The sequence below is a fragment of the Pieris napi genome, chromosome 15 (assembly GCF_905475465.1).
Source record: "Pieris napi chromosome 15, ilPieNapi1.2, whole genome shotgun sequence".
NCBI classification, from domain to species: Eukaryota; Metazoa; Arthropoda; class Insecta; order Lepidoptera; family Pieridae; genus Pieris; species Pieris napi.
The window spans coordinates 12010357-12028261 of record NC_062248.1 but is presented as its reverse complement, the minus strand read 5'-3'; the positions used below and the strand labels follow the sequence as shown (position 1 = coordinate 12028261).

The 17905-nt window shown below is 34.4% G+C and overlaps 2 protein-coding genes across 2 annotated transcripts; one reads left to right on the top strand and one right to left on the bottom strand.

Moving 5' to 3' along the window:
• The first annotated feature begins 1536 nt into the window (after positions 1 to 1536).
• LOC125056447 (NEDD8 ultimate buster 1-like) lies at positions 1537 to 9229 on the top strand. Its single transcript, XM_047659542.1, has 13 exons — positions 1537 to 1935; positions 2041 to 2297; positions 2467 to 2567; positions 3001 to 3119; positions 3420 to 3577; positions 3907 to 4103; positions 4814 to 4938; positions 5547 to 5710; positions 6303 to 6471; positions 6546 to 6620; positions 7192 to 7306; positions 7376 to 7454; positions 8198 to 9229. Exons 1-13 carry the CDS (start codon positions 1810 to 1812, stop codon positions 8322 to 8324), a joined length of 1812 nt encoding a protein of 603 aa, XP_047515498.1. The 5' UTR covers positions 1537 to 1809; the 3' UTR covers positions 8325 to 9229.
• LOC125056448 (TNF receptor-associated factor 5) lies at positions 8914 to 17359 on the bottom strand. The gene is made up of 10 exons (XM_047659543.1): positions 17230 to 17359; positions 16480 to 16593; positions 14668 to 14807; positions 14028 to 14241; positions 13778 to 13919; positions 13059 to 13228; positions 12442 to 12637; positions 11734 to 11849; positions 11338 to 11493; positions 8914 to 10647 (listed from the first exon to the last, which is right to left on the bottom strand). Exons 1-10 carry the CDS (start codon positions 17329 to 17331, stop codon positions 10441 to 10443), a joined length of 1557 nt encoding a protein of 518 aa, XP_047515499.1. The 5' UTR covers positions 17332 to 17359; the 3' UTR covers positions 8914 to 10440.
• Positions 17360 to 17905: the final 546 nt, after the last annotated feature.

Sequence of the window (17905 nt, the reverse complement as noted above, 5' to 3'; positions counted from 1 at the left end):
TTTACTTTGTGATTACATAATATAAGCAATATTAAATGGTATATGTATTTTTCAAACTAAAGAACAATTTTATAAACTTACATGCAATATAAATATCAATAAAAGATATCCAATATAAACAGGATTTACCTCTACTAATTTGCTGATTTTCTTGATATTTTCATATTTATCTGTGTCTATTATGTTATCCTCGCATTGATTCATAGAAAAACTAAAACTCTTAACTTAAAAATATTCACTCTAGTTTAAATTATTATAATTACACGAGATCGTTAAAAAAAGACAGATAACAAATTAAAACCATTTCGTTAAAACGTCCAAAATATGAGATGTTTTTAAAACGGTAGTCATTAAAGATGGCAATAGTTGTACTGAATTATTGCAAACAGCAGCTTTTGAGATCACGCTAAAACATGGCGGAGAAACGCCGTTTTTTCTACACTGCCGAAACATTAATTGGCCGTTGGCTACCGAATAGCGTAAGCGTTAATGTGTGTCTTTTCGTAGCACTGTCATGGCGTCGCTTATTGTATCCCGACTCACGCCTTTAGGGCCTAGGCTACCGACTGTCGACACGAGCTGTCATTTTCATACAAATTTAGTTTTCGACTTTCTACATACACTACTGTTAAGCCATCTTGGCTAGACCCCCTGTTATGGCGGCAACTCTCTTCCGAACATTGTTTAGTGGTATTAAAACACCTTGATTCTTATGTTCCGCTTCACAGAACTCTTTCACCTTTAATATCATTTCTCGAGCCGAACTTTTTACAACTTTTGGCATTGTAACAATTCTTAAAATGCACTAAGCTAGTTAAAAAATAACAAAAATACCACAACAAACGAACTTAATAACTTCGACGAATGACAACATTGCCGACCTGTCAAATTTAGTTCCAAAAATCACCGCGCGACTTCTTTCATGAAAAGCACACCCATTGACACAGTGCAGAGTAGACACCATAGATTAAAAAAGACTTTATAAATAATTGAATGTTGCCTTATTTTTACGGTCTTGCCGTACACCATAGCACAGGTCAAGTAACACTGTCTTGTTATTTAATTCAAAGAAAATTGGTAGTAATTTACATAACGAATCTTTAAGCAGATCATCATGGCCAGACACTATGCGGCTAGGTTGGATATTGGGTAGGAAGGTTGAATCACATCGCTGTAATATGAGTAATGAGTATCGCAATCATGAAACGCATGCAGCAAAAGAAGAAACAGAAGATGGGGTAAATTTATCTTCTAGTATTAGCTAAGCTTTTGGTGGCAGCATCGGTTCGAGCAAATAGCATTTTAACTAGAAATATTTAAAAAATATTGCATGGAACAGAAATGGCTGATTAGAAATTATGTTTTGCGTATCAATAAATTTGTAAAATTTTCCGATCTTGGAGTATTATAGCTTAAAATCTCCAGGAAAACTTGGTTTCCCCTAAATTTGGGGTCCAAACCCCCAAGTTGGCATCACGGAGTTCTTGTCGTGTCAATTTACAATTGTCAGATTTTCAACAAATGACATCTGACCGTTGACGTAAGCGAATGATAATACAATAATTTTGAATATTACCATGAATTTCATTTTCCAATAAGAGTTTCAGCTTTGTTTGTTATTGTATGTTAAATATTTCTTCTTCATGCTTAGAGTTTTAATGATAGGTTTCTATGAAATGCGTCTAAATTATAAAATTTTATTTATCATAAAACGATTTCAATCTACGTACTTGAGTATTACGGTCTCGCAGTTATTTGTGTAAATAAATTAGAAACTGAATTACATCCTGATATAAAAGCACAATCACCATGCAAAGTGGCTTGGAGCACGAAGACTTGTTAATAAAACTACGTGCAAAATTAAACGAAGGTAAAATTAAGTTATGGGAACCTCCTTATGTATCTACAGAAGGAGATACATCTCATAACTTTCAGGTAATTCTTTCAAAAATTACTATCTCGAATATGACATATTTTGTTAAATTTTTCAATAATTCATATATTTTATTACTAGACATATGTAACCTTTTTATCTTGCAGGAGCTTGCGAACAGAATAGCATCCGAGCTATCTTTAGATATGACTATAGTTCTAGATGGTTTGCTTGAACTACAACAACATTCTGTTGATCGATCAAAAGCTAACGAAGAATTTAAAGAAACAGGATGTGCTACTTTGCGAGTTAAGGCTCCAGGAAGAGGGGAAAAAGGAGTATTTAAAGTCATGAAGAAACTGAATGTAATGGGTTCCGAACTGATTGATACAATTTCTGAGGTGTTAGGAGTTGAAAACACTAGGTAAAAATCCTTCTAAATTCACATTTGCTCCAATAATAGCTAGCTAATCAAGGGCTTAGAATGGACAAGCAAATCTGCCAATAAAGTCTCATACTTAGGTCATTATGTTTTCTTTACAAAATATTTGTATAGCAACAAACTGCAACAAGTTATATTTTTAAATTTCCAGACTGAAATTGATATTCAATGGTAAGGTCATTAACCCCACCTGCAGCCTAGAGAATCAAGGTGTTAAAAACGGAATTCAACTTATGGCATTAATTATGGCAGGTATGTTACAACCGTTATATGATATTAATAATGCACATTTTAATTATTGTGTTAAAAGAAAATAAAAAAGTTAGCCCTTAGCACTCTGCAATTCAAGTAGTGAGCAAGTGAGACAGATCAGGTGTGTTACTAGTTGTCTGTGGTGGTTTGAAACTGCTATATGGAAAAGAGAGAAGAGCTGTGTTAAAGAATGGATGATGTTAAAAGGAAATCATTAGTAACTATAGATAAAACATATAAAACTAGATAAAATATATATTTAAAACCTCTTCAATTAATCATCATTATAAGATGACAGTTAATAAATTATTATATGTAAAATTACTCTTAATATATTAAGCTACTTATTAAGCTACCTGTAAATTTAAGTAAATTAAAGCTCAGAATTGAGTTTAAAATAAAATAATTTAAGCCTGCCTTTTATGGATTTCAGAAAATACAGAGGCGCTGAAGAGAGAGGATGATATGTATCTTCAGATGAAACGGACTCTGGAGGATGCTACCCTGCTTTCAGAATGCTACGATGACCTTGGTGACGAGTCATATTTGAATGTTAGCTTTGCACAAAATACCTCAAACACCTTGGCGCTTTGAAAAGTCAAAATATTTGTGGAACATGAACTGGTTTTCACATTCAATTACACCATTTTAAAACATATTTTTCTTTTTTCCTTATCATCTCCAAATCATGGTGATGTGAAATCCATATTAAGTATTGCCCGTTCAATAATTGTTGTCTGCTAAATTAGTTAATTATCAAATTAATCGCGCACTCTAGCACCAGTAATAGCCCAACTTAGCGTCTTAATTATTTGTATAGTGTTATAGTATGTATAATAAAACATATTGCAGTTGGAAGACCAGACCGGAAAAACAGTGGATCTACCCAAGTCAGAACGGAGGTCGTTATTCATAGGACTCGCATTACACGAGAGGGGACGCACTTGTATAAAGAAGCGGGAATATGCATTTGCACTCGTGTTACTTTTGGAAGCTGATAGACAACTCAGGTATTTTTAAATTTATTAATTATTTAATGTAAATAACATATTATTATGTCGACTTCAAATAAATTTAAATATAAGTATTTGGTACCAATTCAAAGTTTGTGACATGAGCTGCGATTACCAACCAAGTAATTTTAATTGTTGTTGTTGCCTCCCAAAGTACTCTTTTGTCTACCCTTTCGACATAACTTTTTTCATATAGGTAAATAAGTACACTTATGAACGTCAACAGAAAGATGTTAAATTGATTACATTTACTACCAGTTCCATAGTAATGTAGTACATAACATTAAGCGTCAGATGATTAATAATTTGTTGCAATTTAATTCCAGTGAATGTCGGGCCCAAATCTTAAACACGGTTGACAACTATGGAGTGCTGCAACTGGACATAGCGTGGTGCTACCTCGGTCTGCAAAGCCTTCAAGCCGCGAACGACGCGGCCGCGAGACTCGCGAAGGCCGAAGTGGCCTTCACCAACAGCTACGGACCGGAACAGCAGAGGCTCATCGCTCTCAAGGGCACGGACGGTGAGCTCAGTTTCTCATATATTAATGTAGTTTCGACATTCGGATATTGTTTGATTTATTGTTATTAGAGTTTATATAAAAGGCTATTTGACTGTATGAAAAATAAAGTGTAGTCACACGAATTCACCGACCGATTACTCGAATTGACTTTGGGAGCGTTCAAATACGTAACGATTTTTGGGAGGGGGGTGGGGGTTCTATTTGTAATACGTTACGATGCGGGGCGGGGATTGAATCACACGTTATTGTTAATATTATTTTCGACATTCTAGTACTTTACAGCACATAATGGTAACTTAACAATTAACTATTGGGTACAGAAAAACGTTACGGCGTGTTACTTGGGGGGGGGGGGGGGGGGGGGGCAATAATCTCCAAAAATTGCGTGACGTAATACTTGAACGTTCCCTGACATAGCATGTTAATCCTAATACTATCTTGGAGTTTAATTTCGTTGAATTCGGTTTTTGATCTAAAGATACATATTATGTGTAATTTATGAATGATACACGTAAAAAACTTGATGTTTAGTGAGGCTGTGTACGTCAGAGGGACTGGTACGACGCCTTCTTGCCTAATAAAATGCCTTTGCTTTGTTTAATATAAAATTTTACATTTAAATTGAAATTCAATGTTAATAGAAATAAAAATAACAACTATTAATAATCGGAAATGGTTTCTAAATACAAAACATATTTACATTATTTCAGCCAACGAACGAGTACTCTTCATGAGGTTGTACCTCCTTCAGGGTATCGTGGCCTATCATCAGAACAATAGGACTCTGGCCAAGGAGTTACTCGATAAGGCTGAAAGAGAACTGAATAACCTGAGGGTGAGTTAGTCATCAAATGAGTATGATAATAGTTCAATCTGTGCAAATATGACAATACTTCATGCAGTTCTTTCACCAATATACATAGCTAAATATTTGCTCTGAGGCCGATTTACTGCAATGTAAAATCCCCCCACCCCCCATCTTTTCCAAAAGTAATACACCAAGTCGCTTTTTAAAGACTCTTGTCGGATGATCTTTTAATTCTTTTGGTAATTTATTGTAAACCTTAATGGCCATACAAAAGCTGTTTTTCCGAAACAGTTCCAGATCGATTTTTGGCACAGCCAATTTCTCCCCATGTCTACTTCTTACTTCGACTTAAAAATACAGTGTAAACTCTTTATAACGAATTTCAAGGGACCCAGCATTTTAGTCGTTATATAGAGGTTTCGTTATAGGGTGGGATTAATTCATGATGGGTATTGGGTTAAACCTAATAAATTAAACTTTAACTTTTGCGTTAAAGACAGTTTGTCGTGATAACGAATAATGCTATAAGGAGTTTACACTGTATGTATGTTTCTTCCTTAATTCTTGATGAAATTTAAGATACTGCCTCGTCGTCTCATGATGAATCTTCTTTGTAAATTGAATATATATTTCAGGTAGATGAGTCGTCAGTGCAAGCCCTGATGGAGTTGGGCTGGAGCGAGTGCCAAGCGTACGCGGGCCTCAGAGCGGCTCAAGGGGATGTGAACGGGGCGCATCACTACCTCGACTCGGCCACGAAGCGAAGGGAAGTGGAGAGGCGGGCCAATAGGGATGATAGGTGGGGTGATTTAAGTCCATAGCAATTTTAAATTAAAATCTTTATTAGCAAATACAGTGTAAACTCTTTATAGCGAATTCTTTCGTTATATGGAGTGACAAGAAAAAACCCAAATTTAACCAATTACAATAATTTCTAATTTTATTAATATCAATTGGGAAATTATTCTAAACACATAACGCTTTTCTTTTCCTGGCCATCTTGACAGTTTCAAAGTTTGTTTACGACTAATTATACACGATAGGTGACGGTGGTGCGTTTAGTAACTGAGAGTTGAGACCAAAATTTCCTACAGGCAATATAATCTAAGAATAATGGCGAACGTGTTAATGCAATTAACAATAACAAAGGCGAGACAGCTGTTTATGAACTCAGGTGTCTTTCTTCGTAATGGTGGCTGTTGCGTTATAAAGAGTGAATTAATGTATGGGTATTGTGTTAAACCAAACAAATGTATATATATATTTTTACGTTATAAAGAGTGTACAATGTACTAGAAGTAAGAGACAGGTGGAGATGTGGACCAATCACAATCTAATGAATGTTGCCGTGTTATATTCCTATTTCTTCGTTATGCACTTTGGTCTTTTAGAGAACAGCGCGCGCTAGGATTATGCGAAGACGGCAGTCCCGTGGATAAACAACTCACAGAGAGCCTAGTGGGAATGGGTTACTCCAGGAAACTGGCCGTTCTAGCTCTCAGGAACGCCAATAACAACGTCACGGATGCTGTCAGGATCATACAGGAGCAACCCGAATTGGTGAGATCTCTCGCGGAATCTCTTAACCACATGCATAAACTAGGTTCTATTAACCATTTTTGATCATGAATCAGTTGGAGGACAGCGACCTCTCGGAAGAAGAGGAGTCAACGGAGCCGGTGGAACCGGATAACCAACTCCTCTCTGAGGTAAGACACTTACCTTAAAAAAGTGCATGCATACAAGTACATATTATGTCAAAAATGAAACTTCTTTGGCAAACTAATTTTTAAGTCTTTTTCATCTTAGAGGGAGGGAAAAAGGAAGATATGTTAGGAATTAAATGAATTTAATTGTCACTAAAATATTAAAAGTGTCGAAAATTAATACAAATAATAAATTTAATTTTTTAAATTTATATCTTCGATAATTAAAAACACGTGGCATTTTAATTTACAATTCGTCATTTGAGATTTCAATAAATTATTTTGCATAAAATGTAAAATACAAATATTTCATAAATTCTCTTTACGAAATTTTAATACACCCTTCTCACTCTCTCTCAATCGCTCTCTCCCTTTTCTTCGACAAAAACGCTGCACATCTTCGTGACCCTTATGCGCCTAAAGAAGTTTCACTTCAAAATATAGCATAAAATGCAAATGCAAGTTATTACTTAGTGCGAATTTGTTTGTCAGTCATTCAATTATTATTTAATTGTTTTTCTCAGATAGCATCAATTATTTTTTAAATATTTTAATTAAAAAACATATATTTTAGCTATGTTCAATGGGGTTCGAGAGTGAGACAGCGAAATACGCTTTGAAGCTAAGTCGAAACGATTTGGTTCGGGCCTTGGACATCCTTCACAGCGAAGGGCCTTGTGCTGAACAGAGTGAGTGTTTTAACCGGGAGATTACGTTAAGTTAATTTTATATGATAATGACGTCACTTGTATGTTTAGCTGACACTAACAACCCGTCCACTAGCACTGAAGCTAACACCAGTCGAAAGAGACAGAAAAAAGAAGAGAAGAGACGGAAGTGAGTACATATGTTATTATTTTGAATTGTATAACTTTCATAGTTACCTGTTTGACATTCGGGTGTCTTACTTAGCTTAGGTAAAAGGTAAAAAAATTAAACAACCACAAAATAAAAAAAATCTAAAATATAACAAAGTCGTGTTAGTTAAACTAATTATAACTCAGATCGGCTGGACCAATATTAGTTATATCTTTTTTGGTGGATTCTTCTCCACTCCGAATAGCAGAATAAGTAATAAAATAATATGTAATAAGTATATATACATAAGTAATAACAATTAATTAATTAATTAATTAGTTTTACGAATGCAAACAGCATGTGGTGCCATCCGTTGACGAAACAAGAAATTCAAATTCCATCAAATATGGCGGTTTTTGGCAGCCAAACTTCTAATACCAATGAAATAAAACATTCTGTATTTTGAAATAAAGTTGTATTAATGTCTAATAAGATGTATTATACCTTAATGAAATCCTAAATTATGTTTAAATAAGTTAACACGATATTATTAGACTGTTGGACGGAACATTCGCCGGGTCAGTTAGTAATAACTAAAACTAAAAAGATAAAAAATAACAATAATAACCAAAACTAAATATTAACTGAATTAACTTAATTCCAAAATAATAAAATTTAAATAATAAATTTATTGGAGCATAGCCCATAGTTTATTGAATGTCAACTTCATGTTATTATTTTTGTATGCATAACCAATGAAAAAATGTATAATATCTCTTTAGGAGAAAGGCCCGGCAACTTGCAGTCCATCGATTAAGGCAGACCATACGCTATGAAGACGACGACTATCTCAGCTCGCCGCTCTCTGAGGAAGAACATTTCCTGATACAATATAAGTCCTTGTTGTAAACATTTCAACTTAACATCGATATTGTAATGTATAAAGTGTTTGTTTTTTCTTCCTTTATCGTCGTAAAGGTCGTGACGAATTGACTTTTTTTTCAGGAAAAGTTGATTTTACCTAACTTTTTTTATTATTGTAAATCTTATACTGAAGCATCGTACAAAATGCTGAAGCATCACACTAGATGGCGCTGCATTACATTTAATTTTGCTAGATGCGGCCGGGGCTGGGTTCTAGTATTACGTAAGCACTATAGGGGGGAGGGGGGTCTTTGATTTTCTTATTTGGCGATTACGTCAACAGTAATTATTGACTTTTTATACATATTACCCTCACATTGTCTATTCTTGAAAAGGAAATGCATTTTCGTGGATTCCTACAAAAAATTAATACGTTTAAGTACTACTACTTTTGAGAGCTTTGCTTACTTTTGCTGACAAGAGGGGGGGGATGGGGGGATAAATTGCAGTAAATCTGCTTACGTAATACTAGAACGGCCCCGATGTCGCTGACATTTCACTTTTTATTTATGGCACAATATAGCGTTGTGTTCCTAATCTAAACGGGTTTTATAAGTTGAAATAAAATAACTTATAAAGAAAGTACTTTATTTTAAAAATATATAACAAAATGCTGTAACTGTCCCATTTCCTATTGCGAGACGTATGACGTAACTCGAATAACCTTATTTATAAAAAGTAACATATCAATATAGTACACTGTCGTCTCTTTCTATCAAATTGTATTTTCGGTTTAATGAAAAGAGCCAGGTGAGAGCGACTTCGTCTCAACTTGAAGCCATTTGGAAATATTGACTAAACATAGCGTTTAGTATGTTTACTTGTATGTACGTTGTGTAATTGTTTTCTATTTTATAAGCGTTTTCAAATAAAATTATTTTGTGTACGAATTTGTTTATGTTTTATTTATAAACTATATAAGGATTTAATATTATAAGTAATAAACATCAAAATTAAGGATTTATGGTGTAATGCAAAAGTTAGATAAATAAAATCAAACGCTTAGTTTTTTCTAAGTCATCTGTATGATTAAAGCTATTGTGTACCGTTCCTGGGTGAGTGAGGAGGTTTCAAATACAGTGTAAACTCTTTATAACGAATTTAAAGGGACCGTGCTCTTTTATTCGTTATAGGGACGGAAGAATTAATGGGTTTTGTGTTAAACCAAACAAATTTAACTAATTTTTACGTTATATAGAGTTTTTTATTATAACGAATGATGTTATAAAGACTTTACACTGTAATTAAAAAAATACTGTTTATTATCAGCCCATGTTTAACAAAGTTTATAACATAATTTAATGCTAAATGAATGCTTTGTATTGTAATGCTGAAGAGCCTGGGTTCTGGCTATACTCTCGGGGCGTAACTCCCAGAATTTAGGTAATCGCCACGCTTATAAAATAAAGAAAGAGAGCAAAATGTACAACCTCGGTTCATACATACTCCCTCATGTGTAAAATGAGAATGACTTGAAAGTGATTCCCCTACAAATTAACAGATGGATTTCGAGTTACTACTGGCGCATTATCATAATCATTTGTCATATATTCATAAATAAGTACTTACGGTGGATTAATTTCACGTTAACACAACTAGTGGGACACTAATTTTTTATCTGTCTCTTAATTGCTTAAGGTAGCACTCTGTCTCTAGAGATTTAAAATACAAAGTGAAGCCCTCTAAATGGTTTAAATAATTTCTTCCCTTCTAAAACAACTCAACACATTTTAAGGTGGTTTATTCTGAGAGAGGTTCATCAAGGCAAAGGTTTTATTTTTTGTTTTGTCAGTACCTTTAAAAAAAAGGTAGACTACGCGTAATGAATCTTTAAAACGGCGAATGTATATTATTAAAATAATAGTCTATCACCGACAACATTTTTTATAGAACGGGTTTAAGCGGGTAGGACGGCTCATCTGAAATGACACCGCCGACCATGGACACTCCATGCCAGTGGAGCTCGCGATTGCGTTGCCGGCTTTAAAGAGTTTTATTTAAATTTATAAGTTTATACAGAGTAATCAATATTTCCATCTATATGTCTAATAATAAAATATATTCCACATACTGTAAATCGATAGTCAATATTGAATATGTATTATTGATTAACTATAAACTCAAAGAACATGACGTCGTTCTTAATATACTCGAACTTGTCCAGGCTGGCGTGTGGTATGAAGATGTACTGTCTCTTCATTTGTAAGACGCCTTGATCCAAACTCTCGGTTGATTTACTTCTTTCGTTGGCATCTTCCTTTAGCTTCGATTTTCGACGGAGTTCCAGAGATTTTACAATGTCCATTGCCTAAAAATCATTTTATTATAAGAAATTGTATCTCGATCTTTTGATCGATGCGGTGATGTTAATTATTTCGACTATGTGTTTGCGTGTTGTTCCCACGAGAATGTAAGTGCGTGCTCCTATTTCACCATGCCTCCTGCTGATAGGCGACAAGTCTTTGTTTTTAATTTATGTTATTATTAATAATTACTTAAAATGTCATGTGGAACATGGTGTAATGGTTGCAGCTTTACAAACGAACGCTAACCTTACAAACGTTGTGTAAAAAAAAAAAAACATGGCGATTAAAAAGAGTGACGGAGAGTTTATTGCCAGTTCTTCTCTTCAGTTCTACGCCCTTGATTTGAGAACTGGCAGGAAATGTAAAATAAGAAGCATTAATATGTATTTCATTAATGGCGAATCACAAGTGTACATTGTGTTACCTACGTGAATAATTGATTTTTGTTTTTTTTTTTTTTTGATATGATATTAACAATTGTTAAAAGAGATATTAAAATTATTTTAGTATATTTATCTATCTATAAAAATCACTTCAAAGCAGTTAACAAGGGAAGCACATACAATCTAAATTTTGAATTGGCTTTACTACTGGCCTGGTCATCAGAACGGATCTCCAACTTAACATTTGTAAGACTCAAGACAAAATCCATAATACGGGGTGAAGTAGTGATTAGTCTTCGTTGCCTTTACCTGACTACGATTAGCTGGTTGATCTTTTAGCACGATGTTGATGTTGAGGTCACAGGGCCACTCCAGAAGTGGGTCGTATGGACCGGGCACCAACCGCACAGTACATGTGATGTGACGACCCTTCCACTTGCCTATACCGTTTAGATTTAGTTCCGCCTGTAATGTGTATTATAATATCTAGGAAATACGCCATAAATGTTTCTCTTATAACTGATATCCTCCGTAGAAGTAGACTCTTTATGTCAAATGAAATGAAAGCTTGTACTGCATATTTAATAAGATTTTCTATAAATTATGTCTTATGGAATGAATGTATGACCTTCAAAATGTAATATGTTTTTCTTGTGTATGAACAGTGTTGATAGAGATAAATTGTATTGATTTAATACAGCGTACCTTCAATGTATACCCATAGTTGCTGGTCCGGAAGAGTGGGCTGCTCAACACGGTGTCCTTTTCCTTTGCGTCCTTCATGCGAGACGAGAACTTATCTATCCTCCAGATGAACTGACCTTTAAATAAATAATAAAATGTTGTCCGTCCGTTCGCGCAAAACAAAACGCGTTTCAACATATTTTCTCTAACGTGATTCATTCCATTATTTACATGCATCAGTAATGGAAACTTTAACTAAAGTTATGTAAAAAAAATTAATAAATTTATCAGTTAATTTAACTTCTGTTTTATTTCAACAAAAAAAAATTGTGGCGCTACAACCTCTTTAGGTCTGGGCCTCAGATTTCTGAATAATTTTTCAATCTAATAGGCAAGTAGGTGATCAGCCTCCAGTGCCTGACACACGCTGTCGACTTTTTGGGCCAAAGACATGTTGGTTTCCTCACGACGTTTTGTTGATGTTAAATTTGCACATAGAAATAAAATCCATTGGTGCACAGCCGGGGATCGAACCTATGACCTCAGGGATGAGAGTCGCACGCTGAAGCCATTAGGCCAATACTGCTCTTATTATTATTTTAACATAACGTTTTAAATTATCAAAAGATAACAATGGTTTTCCTGGGCACTAAATTTACAGATATTTGTTACAGACGTTGCATAAAAATATCTTTTTCGATAAATAATTAATAAAAAAATATGTTTTACCAGTGTTACTGCCGCTCTCTGGGTATTCCAATGTCATTCTTGTCTGAAAATCTGCTAGTTCTGACCTCAGCTTGTTGTAACTTTTGGTTAGAGCACGTAGATCTCGTGAAATAATATCCATTTTGTTAGAGTGTTCTGCTGCTTCAGCTCTCACATCTGCCGTAGCCACTTCCAGCACCGCCAATCGATCAAATGCCTGGATATAAGGTAGTTATTTTAAAGCTATTGTATATGTTAACGTAAAATTGTAAACTGGGTTAGATTGTAATCTATCTCGCGAGATTATAAACTGTCGAAAGATTGTGAACCTCAGCTTACTGCTTACAATTTAACGTATTATTATTCGGTAGATTGTACTACACTAACTTAGTTATCATTCAAACTTCTTTGGTCAATTACAGATTAATTTTACTTTCCAACAATTTCATATAACTACCGAATAATAATACGTTAAATTGTAAGCAGTTCGTTGAGGTTCACAATCTTTCGACAGTTTATAATCTCGCGAGATAGATTACAATCTAACGGTGTTTACAATTTTACGGTGACATATACATCGCTCTTGTACGAAAATGAAATTCTGATTATTTTATACGTGTTTTGCGTATCAAACTCACGGGATTCTCTGAAGTAGCATTTTGCAGTTGAACTCTTAGGGTAGAGAGATGTGCCAATTGCTGAGAAGATCGTCGAGCTTCCATCAGCTCGGCTTCCAATGCTGCTTGGTTTTCAGAATTGCGCTGTCTCTCCTCTTCCACAGTTTGCTTAATGTATTCGATTACCTCTTCTGAAAATGTTATGTTGTGAAAGTACATGATAGCAATATGATCAAGTGCACTACTAAGACATCAAAACTACGTCTGTCACTGATCATTTATGACTTAGGTATAGCTTCCGAATTGAAACATTTATTCTTTAAGTTACATATATATATATATATATATGTATATATATATTTAAGTTACTAATTAGAAGCGTAAACAAAATGTAAAGAAACATCACACATAAAGCAAATATGAGCTCTTTAGAATGCTCTTTTTTATGATGTTAAAATACACATTACGAGTTGTCTACACTTCACATTCTCGTTTCCGATAATGTCCAATAACATTCAGATTTATAAACCCATAGATAAGCCAAGTTAGTTATTTTTAGCATCACAACCCCATTCCCCTAATTTTATGTAAGTTCATATTTTAAACCATTAAAGTCAGTTGTTATCCAGCTTCAAACAAAGTGTTTTATTTGATCCATACAAAAACCGCCACCAAACTTAATTCTCGGCTATATTTATTATCAATAACAAACAACAAGATTCCATATTTCTATATAATACCTAGCTTATTGATAGTCCTTATTCTATTGTCATGTTGTGTGAGTGCCTGCTCTAACAGTTCTCTCTCGTTCTGCTCATGCACAATGCTGCTGATAGCACTTTCCAGTCGCATCGTGGTTGTCAGCTGCTGGCTTTGAAGCTCCTGAGCAAATGCAAATAGATAATGTGATATTTCGACAAAATCAATGTTTAAATGTAATAAAAGCTATTAGATATATAATATATGATATACATTAATAACAGTGCATACTTGCAAAGCCAGCTGCACATTAGAAAGGTCGTGCTTAAACTGCGCCGCCCAATTAGCTGATCTCTCTGCCTCATCGTCCAGTGCTGCTCGGAGAGACACAAGGGTAGAGAGGAAATGCTGGGCCCGATCTTCCACCAGCACTAACTTGGACCGAAGGTGTTCCAGTTCAGTTGATTGGATGTCGTGGTTGCTTGATTCTTCTGTTAGGACTAATCTATAGGGAATGAAAGTTGGTTTATAATGATTATAATAAATAACAGCGGGGACATATTAACGTCACAGAAAGTTTAACTTAATCTCATGTTTTGAACTTTGTATATTTTAACTAGAAAACGTTTTCATCTGCTTATTACGTGTTGCATTACGTGTGTTGATGGCGGATAAAAGCGTCCATTCTTACATTTTAGTTGATCACGTCGCTTAATGTGTTAGTTTCTTGCTATAACAGTCTCTATCAGTCGTACTGAGCCTCACATCAGACACAGTGAGATAAAATTTATTTCTGTTATAAATGAAAAAGTTGCTTTGGTTGAATATACATTTGAGTTGTTGTGGATCTTAACACTACTTGATGATGCTTTAAAGTGCCTAAAGAACAGCCCATAATACCCACGGTTGTAATCATATTGTTCATAATTACTTGATGTTAGCTAGTTCTTTCTCCAAATACGAGACACATTCGTCCAATGGCACAGCTCTAGGTGACCAAGTGTGTTTGTTGTGAGAAGGAGGTTCAGGGTCTGACACTCGGACATGGGTAGGGGATGCACTGTTGCGACTCTGAAAACACAAATAGATAAATGAGTTTATTGCTTTATGGTTTAAAAAGCATTAAGCATTTAAATTTTAGGCTTGGGCCTCATATTTCTGTATATTATTTCATGATCATTTGTCAATCTCATAGACATAATTATAGGCGTCAGCCTCCTGTGCCTGACAGACGCCGTCGACTTTTTGAGTCTGAGGTAAACCGGTTTCCTCGCGATGTTTTTCTATAGCGTTTGAGCGAATGATAAATGCGCACAAGCCCATTGGTGCACAGCCGGGGTTCGAACCTTCGACTTCTGGGAAGAGAGGCTGAAGCCTATAGCCAACACTGATCTTAATTAAATAAAACTTCTGTAACTTATATAAACACAAAACGATTACATTATTTACGTATCTAAAAAATACAAATAAAATAGACTAAATAATTTAAAGATTTAAGAGTTTCCGTCGTGCAGGTTAAAACCCTTAGAGATATCTCAATCGAGAAATAAGTGTAGTTAAAGATGCATTAGCTGATCGTTTTATCGTTTAAGGAATGACGTCGTGTCTCGTAGGGTTGTCTTCGACTTTAAATTAATATTTCATAAGTAATTATATTATATAGAGAATTAAGATTTGATATTTTAAATTATAGTTATTGAAAATAGCAATAACAACCTGCCAACACCAACCCGCGACATCCAAGGCATTAAAAAAAATAAAAAGTAAAAGTTATCTTTTGGAATGTCGGCTGTCGGTTTTTTTTTATTCTGTTGATCAATAATTGTTTTTAGTTATTAAATTTTTGTTAGAGTTGGGTCCGTTTTTGATTAATGTTATTGTGTTTGTATTTTTTTATGTGTGTGCTTTAATATGTTTTTTCTTTCAAATTCTTATTAGACTTACAGGCATTTGCCCTAATCACCAAGCCACTAAACTAACCTACCCTAGATAGTAGATATCTTGCGTAATATTTAAAACTCTAAGATCGAACCGGACAAAGATTTTATAAACTACAGACCTGGCAAACGTCGTTTTGCCATGTAGGTAGGTATATCATTTATAATAAAAAAATAGGGGTTGATCGAAGAGGGGTGAAAATTAGGGGTTGTGTGTATTTTTTAATGCTATATCATAAAATTTATGATATAGCATTAAAAAATACATATACATAACACATTTATTTAATAAAAAAGGGTGCGTGTACTTATGTACGCGCGTAAGAAGTTATACTTCTTTGGCATTATTAAAAATAGTTTTTGATTTTATGCAAATCATTAATTACAATTAAATAATCAAAGACTGGAAAAGGAGTCATTATAGTTCTATTATTATTCGAATGTTGTATTTAAATTATGTCCAATGCCGTAGCATCTTCCGTGGGCAACTTCATTCTGTTAATTTTGTGTCACGGTGCACGCGCATCGTAAAATTTCACTCTCATCAATTTTTCATAACGCGCCTAAAGAAGTATAACTTCAAAAATAAATATTTAACTAAAAATTATAAAATAATAATTTAGGGGTGGACTACCCTTAACATTTAGGGGAATGAAAAATAGATGTCCGATTCTCAGACATACCCAATATGCACACAAAATTTCATGAGAATCGGTCAAGCCGTTTCGGAGGAGTTTAACTACAAACACCGCGACACGAGAATTTTATATATATTTTAATTTTGACAATTACCAAGCTCCATTTACCTTGTCCATCATGGGACAGTCCTTGACGTGTGTGTCCCTGTGCTTCCTCTGAATCCAGGCTCCACAACGCAGCGGACACTGTTCCAATATACTGCCACATTGCTTTAAGTGATTCTGTAATGTGTCAAAAATACTATAATACACATATCTGTTAATAACCTAATACAAATAAAAATCTGGTCATTTCGTTATAATATTCCTTATCATCTAGTATGAATTTTTGTCAATATCTTTAAGAAATAACAAAGATGTATTGACTGATAAGCATAAAGTATAATTTGTAGTACAATCGGTAAGACGTGCTCTAACTCAACATAATCCCCTGAAATCATCTTCGTGAGGTCACGTATACGATCTGTGCAGCCTTGAAATATTGAGATTCTTGTTCATGAAACAGTACTTTAAATGTGGTTTATTAAAATCCTGACTTTTAGATTATACTTGACTTATTATTACATTAAAACGATTTCATACTTTTGTAGACTCTTAGAAACGAGAAATATACTACTGATATTAGGACCATGGTGGCTGTTATGGTCTGTATATTTAGAAACGTATCTCATATCATATCTCTGGAGTACTGGCAGAATCATATCAAGTAGGAAGATTAGTTTGACCTGTATTGATATTAGATTTGAGTTTGACTAAGTTTACTGATAGAGTACTCCCATTAGCTGCATTCCTTACGTGTTCCACTAATCAGTCGCTTTCTGATTCCCCTTTTAAACTAATTACTGACTTGGTACTTACTTGTAATTTTCCCATTTCGAATGAATCATTGCAAAAATAGCAGACGCTATCCCGCCCCTCATTTTCAGCGACGTCACTCCTTTCTGTCTTAATCAAACTCATTTTGGACCCTATTTTTGCTACATTAATTTATAATCATGCAAACCCATACTACACTATTATGAAATCTCCATTATTAACTGAATATATTTTGATTCTCACTTATACCAAATAAATATTTAAAGTCAATTACAAAACAATTTGTTATTTTAATAACTTTTTCCATCCGATTTGAACAATAGTTTGGAAGTGACTAGAGTTGTGAATCAGTCCTTATCGGTGATATGAGATATCTAGCAATGTGCTTGATAAGGTGCGTCAATAATATTAAACATTTTTTATATAGTGGGTCAAGGTGTTGATTGCTAAAATTTAATAAAATTCCAATCTTAATGCTTGATAAGAATTAAGCAATAAGTAAGAAACTAAATATTTCTAAACAACTGTTCCAAAGCTTTTTTTTTAGAACAGCGGGCAAACGGGCAAGAGGCTCACCTGATGGTAAGTGATACCGCCGCCCATGGACACTCAATGCCAGCGGGCTCGCGAGCGCGTTGCCGGCCTTTTAAGAATTGGTACGATCTTTTCTTGAAAGACCCTAAGTCGAATTGCTTCGGAAATCTGAAGTATTTCCGAA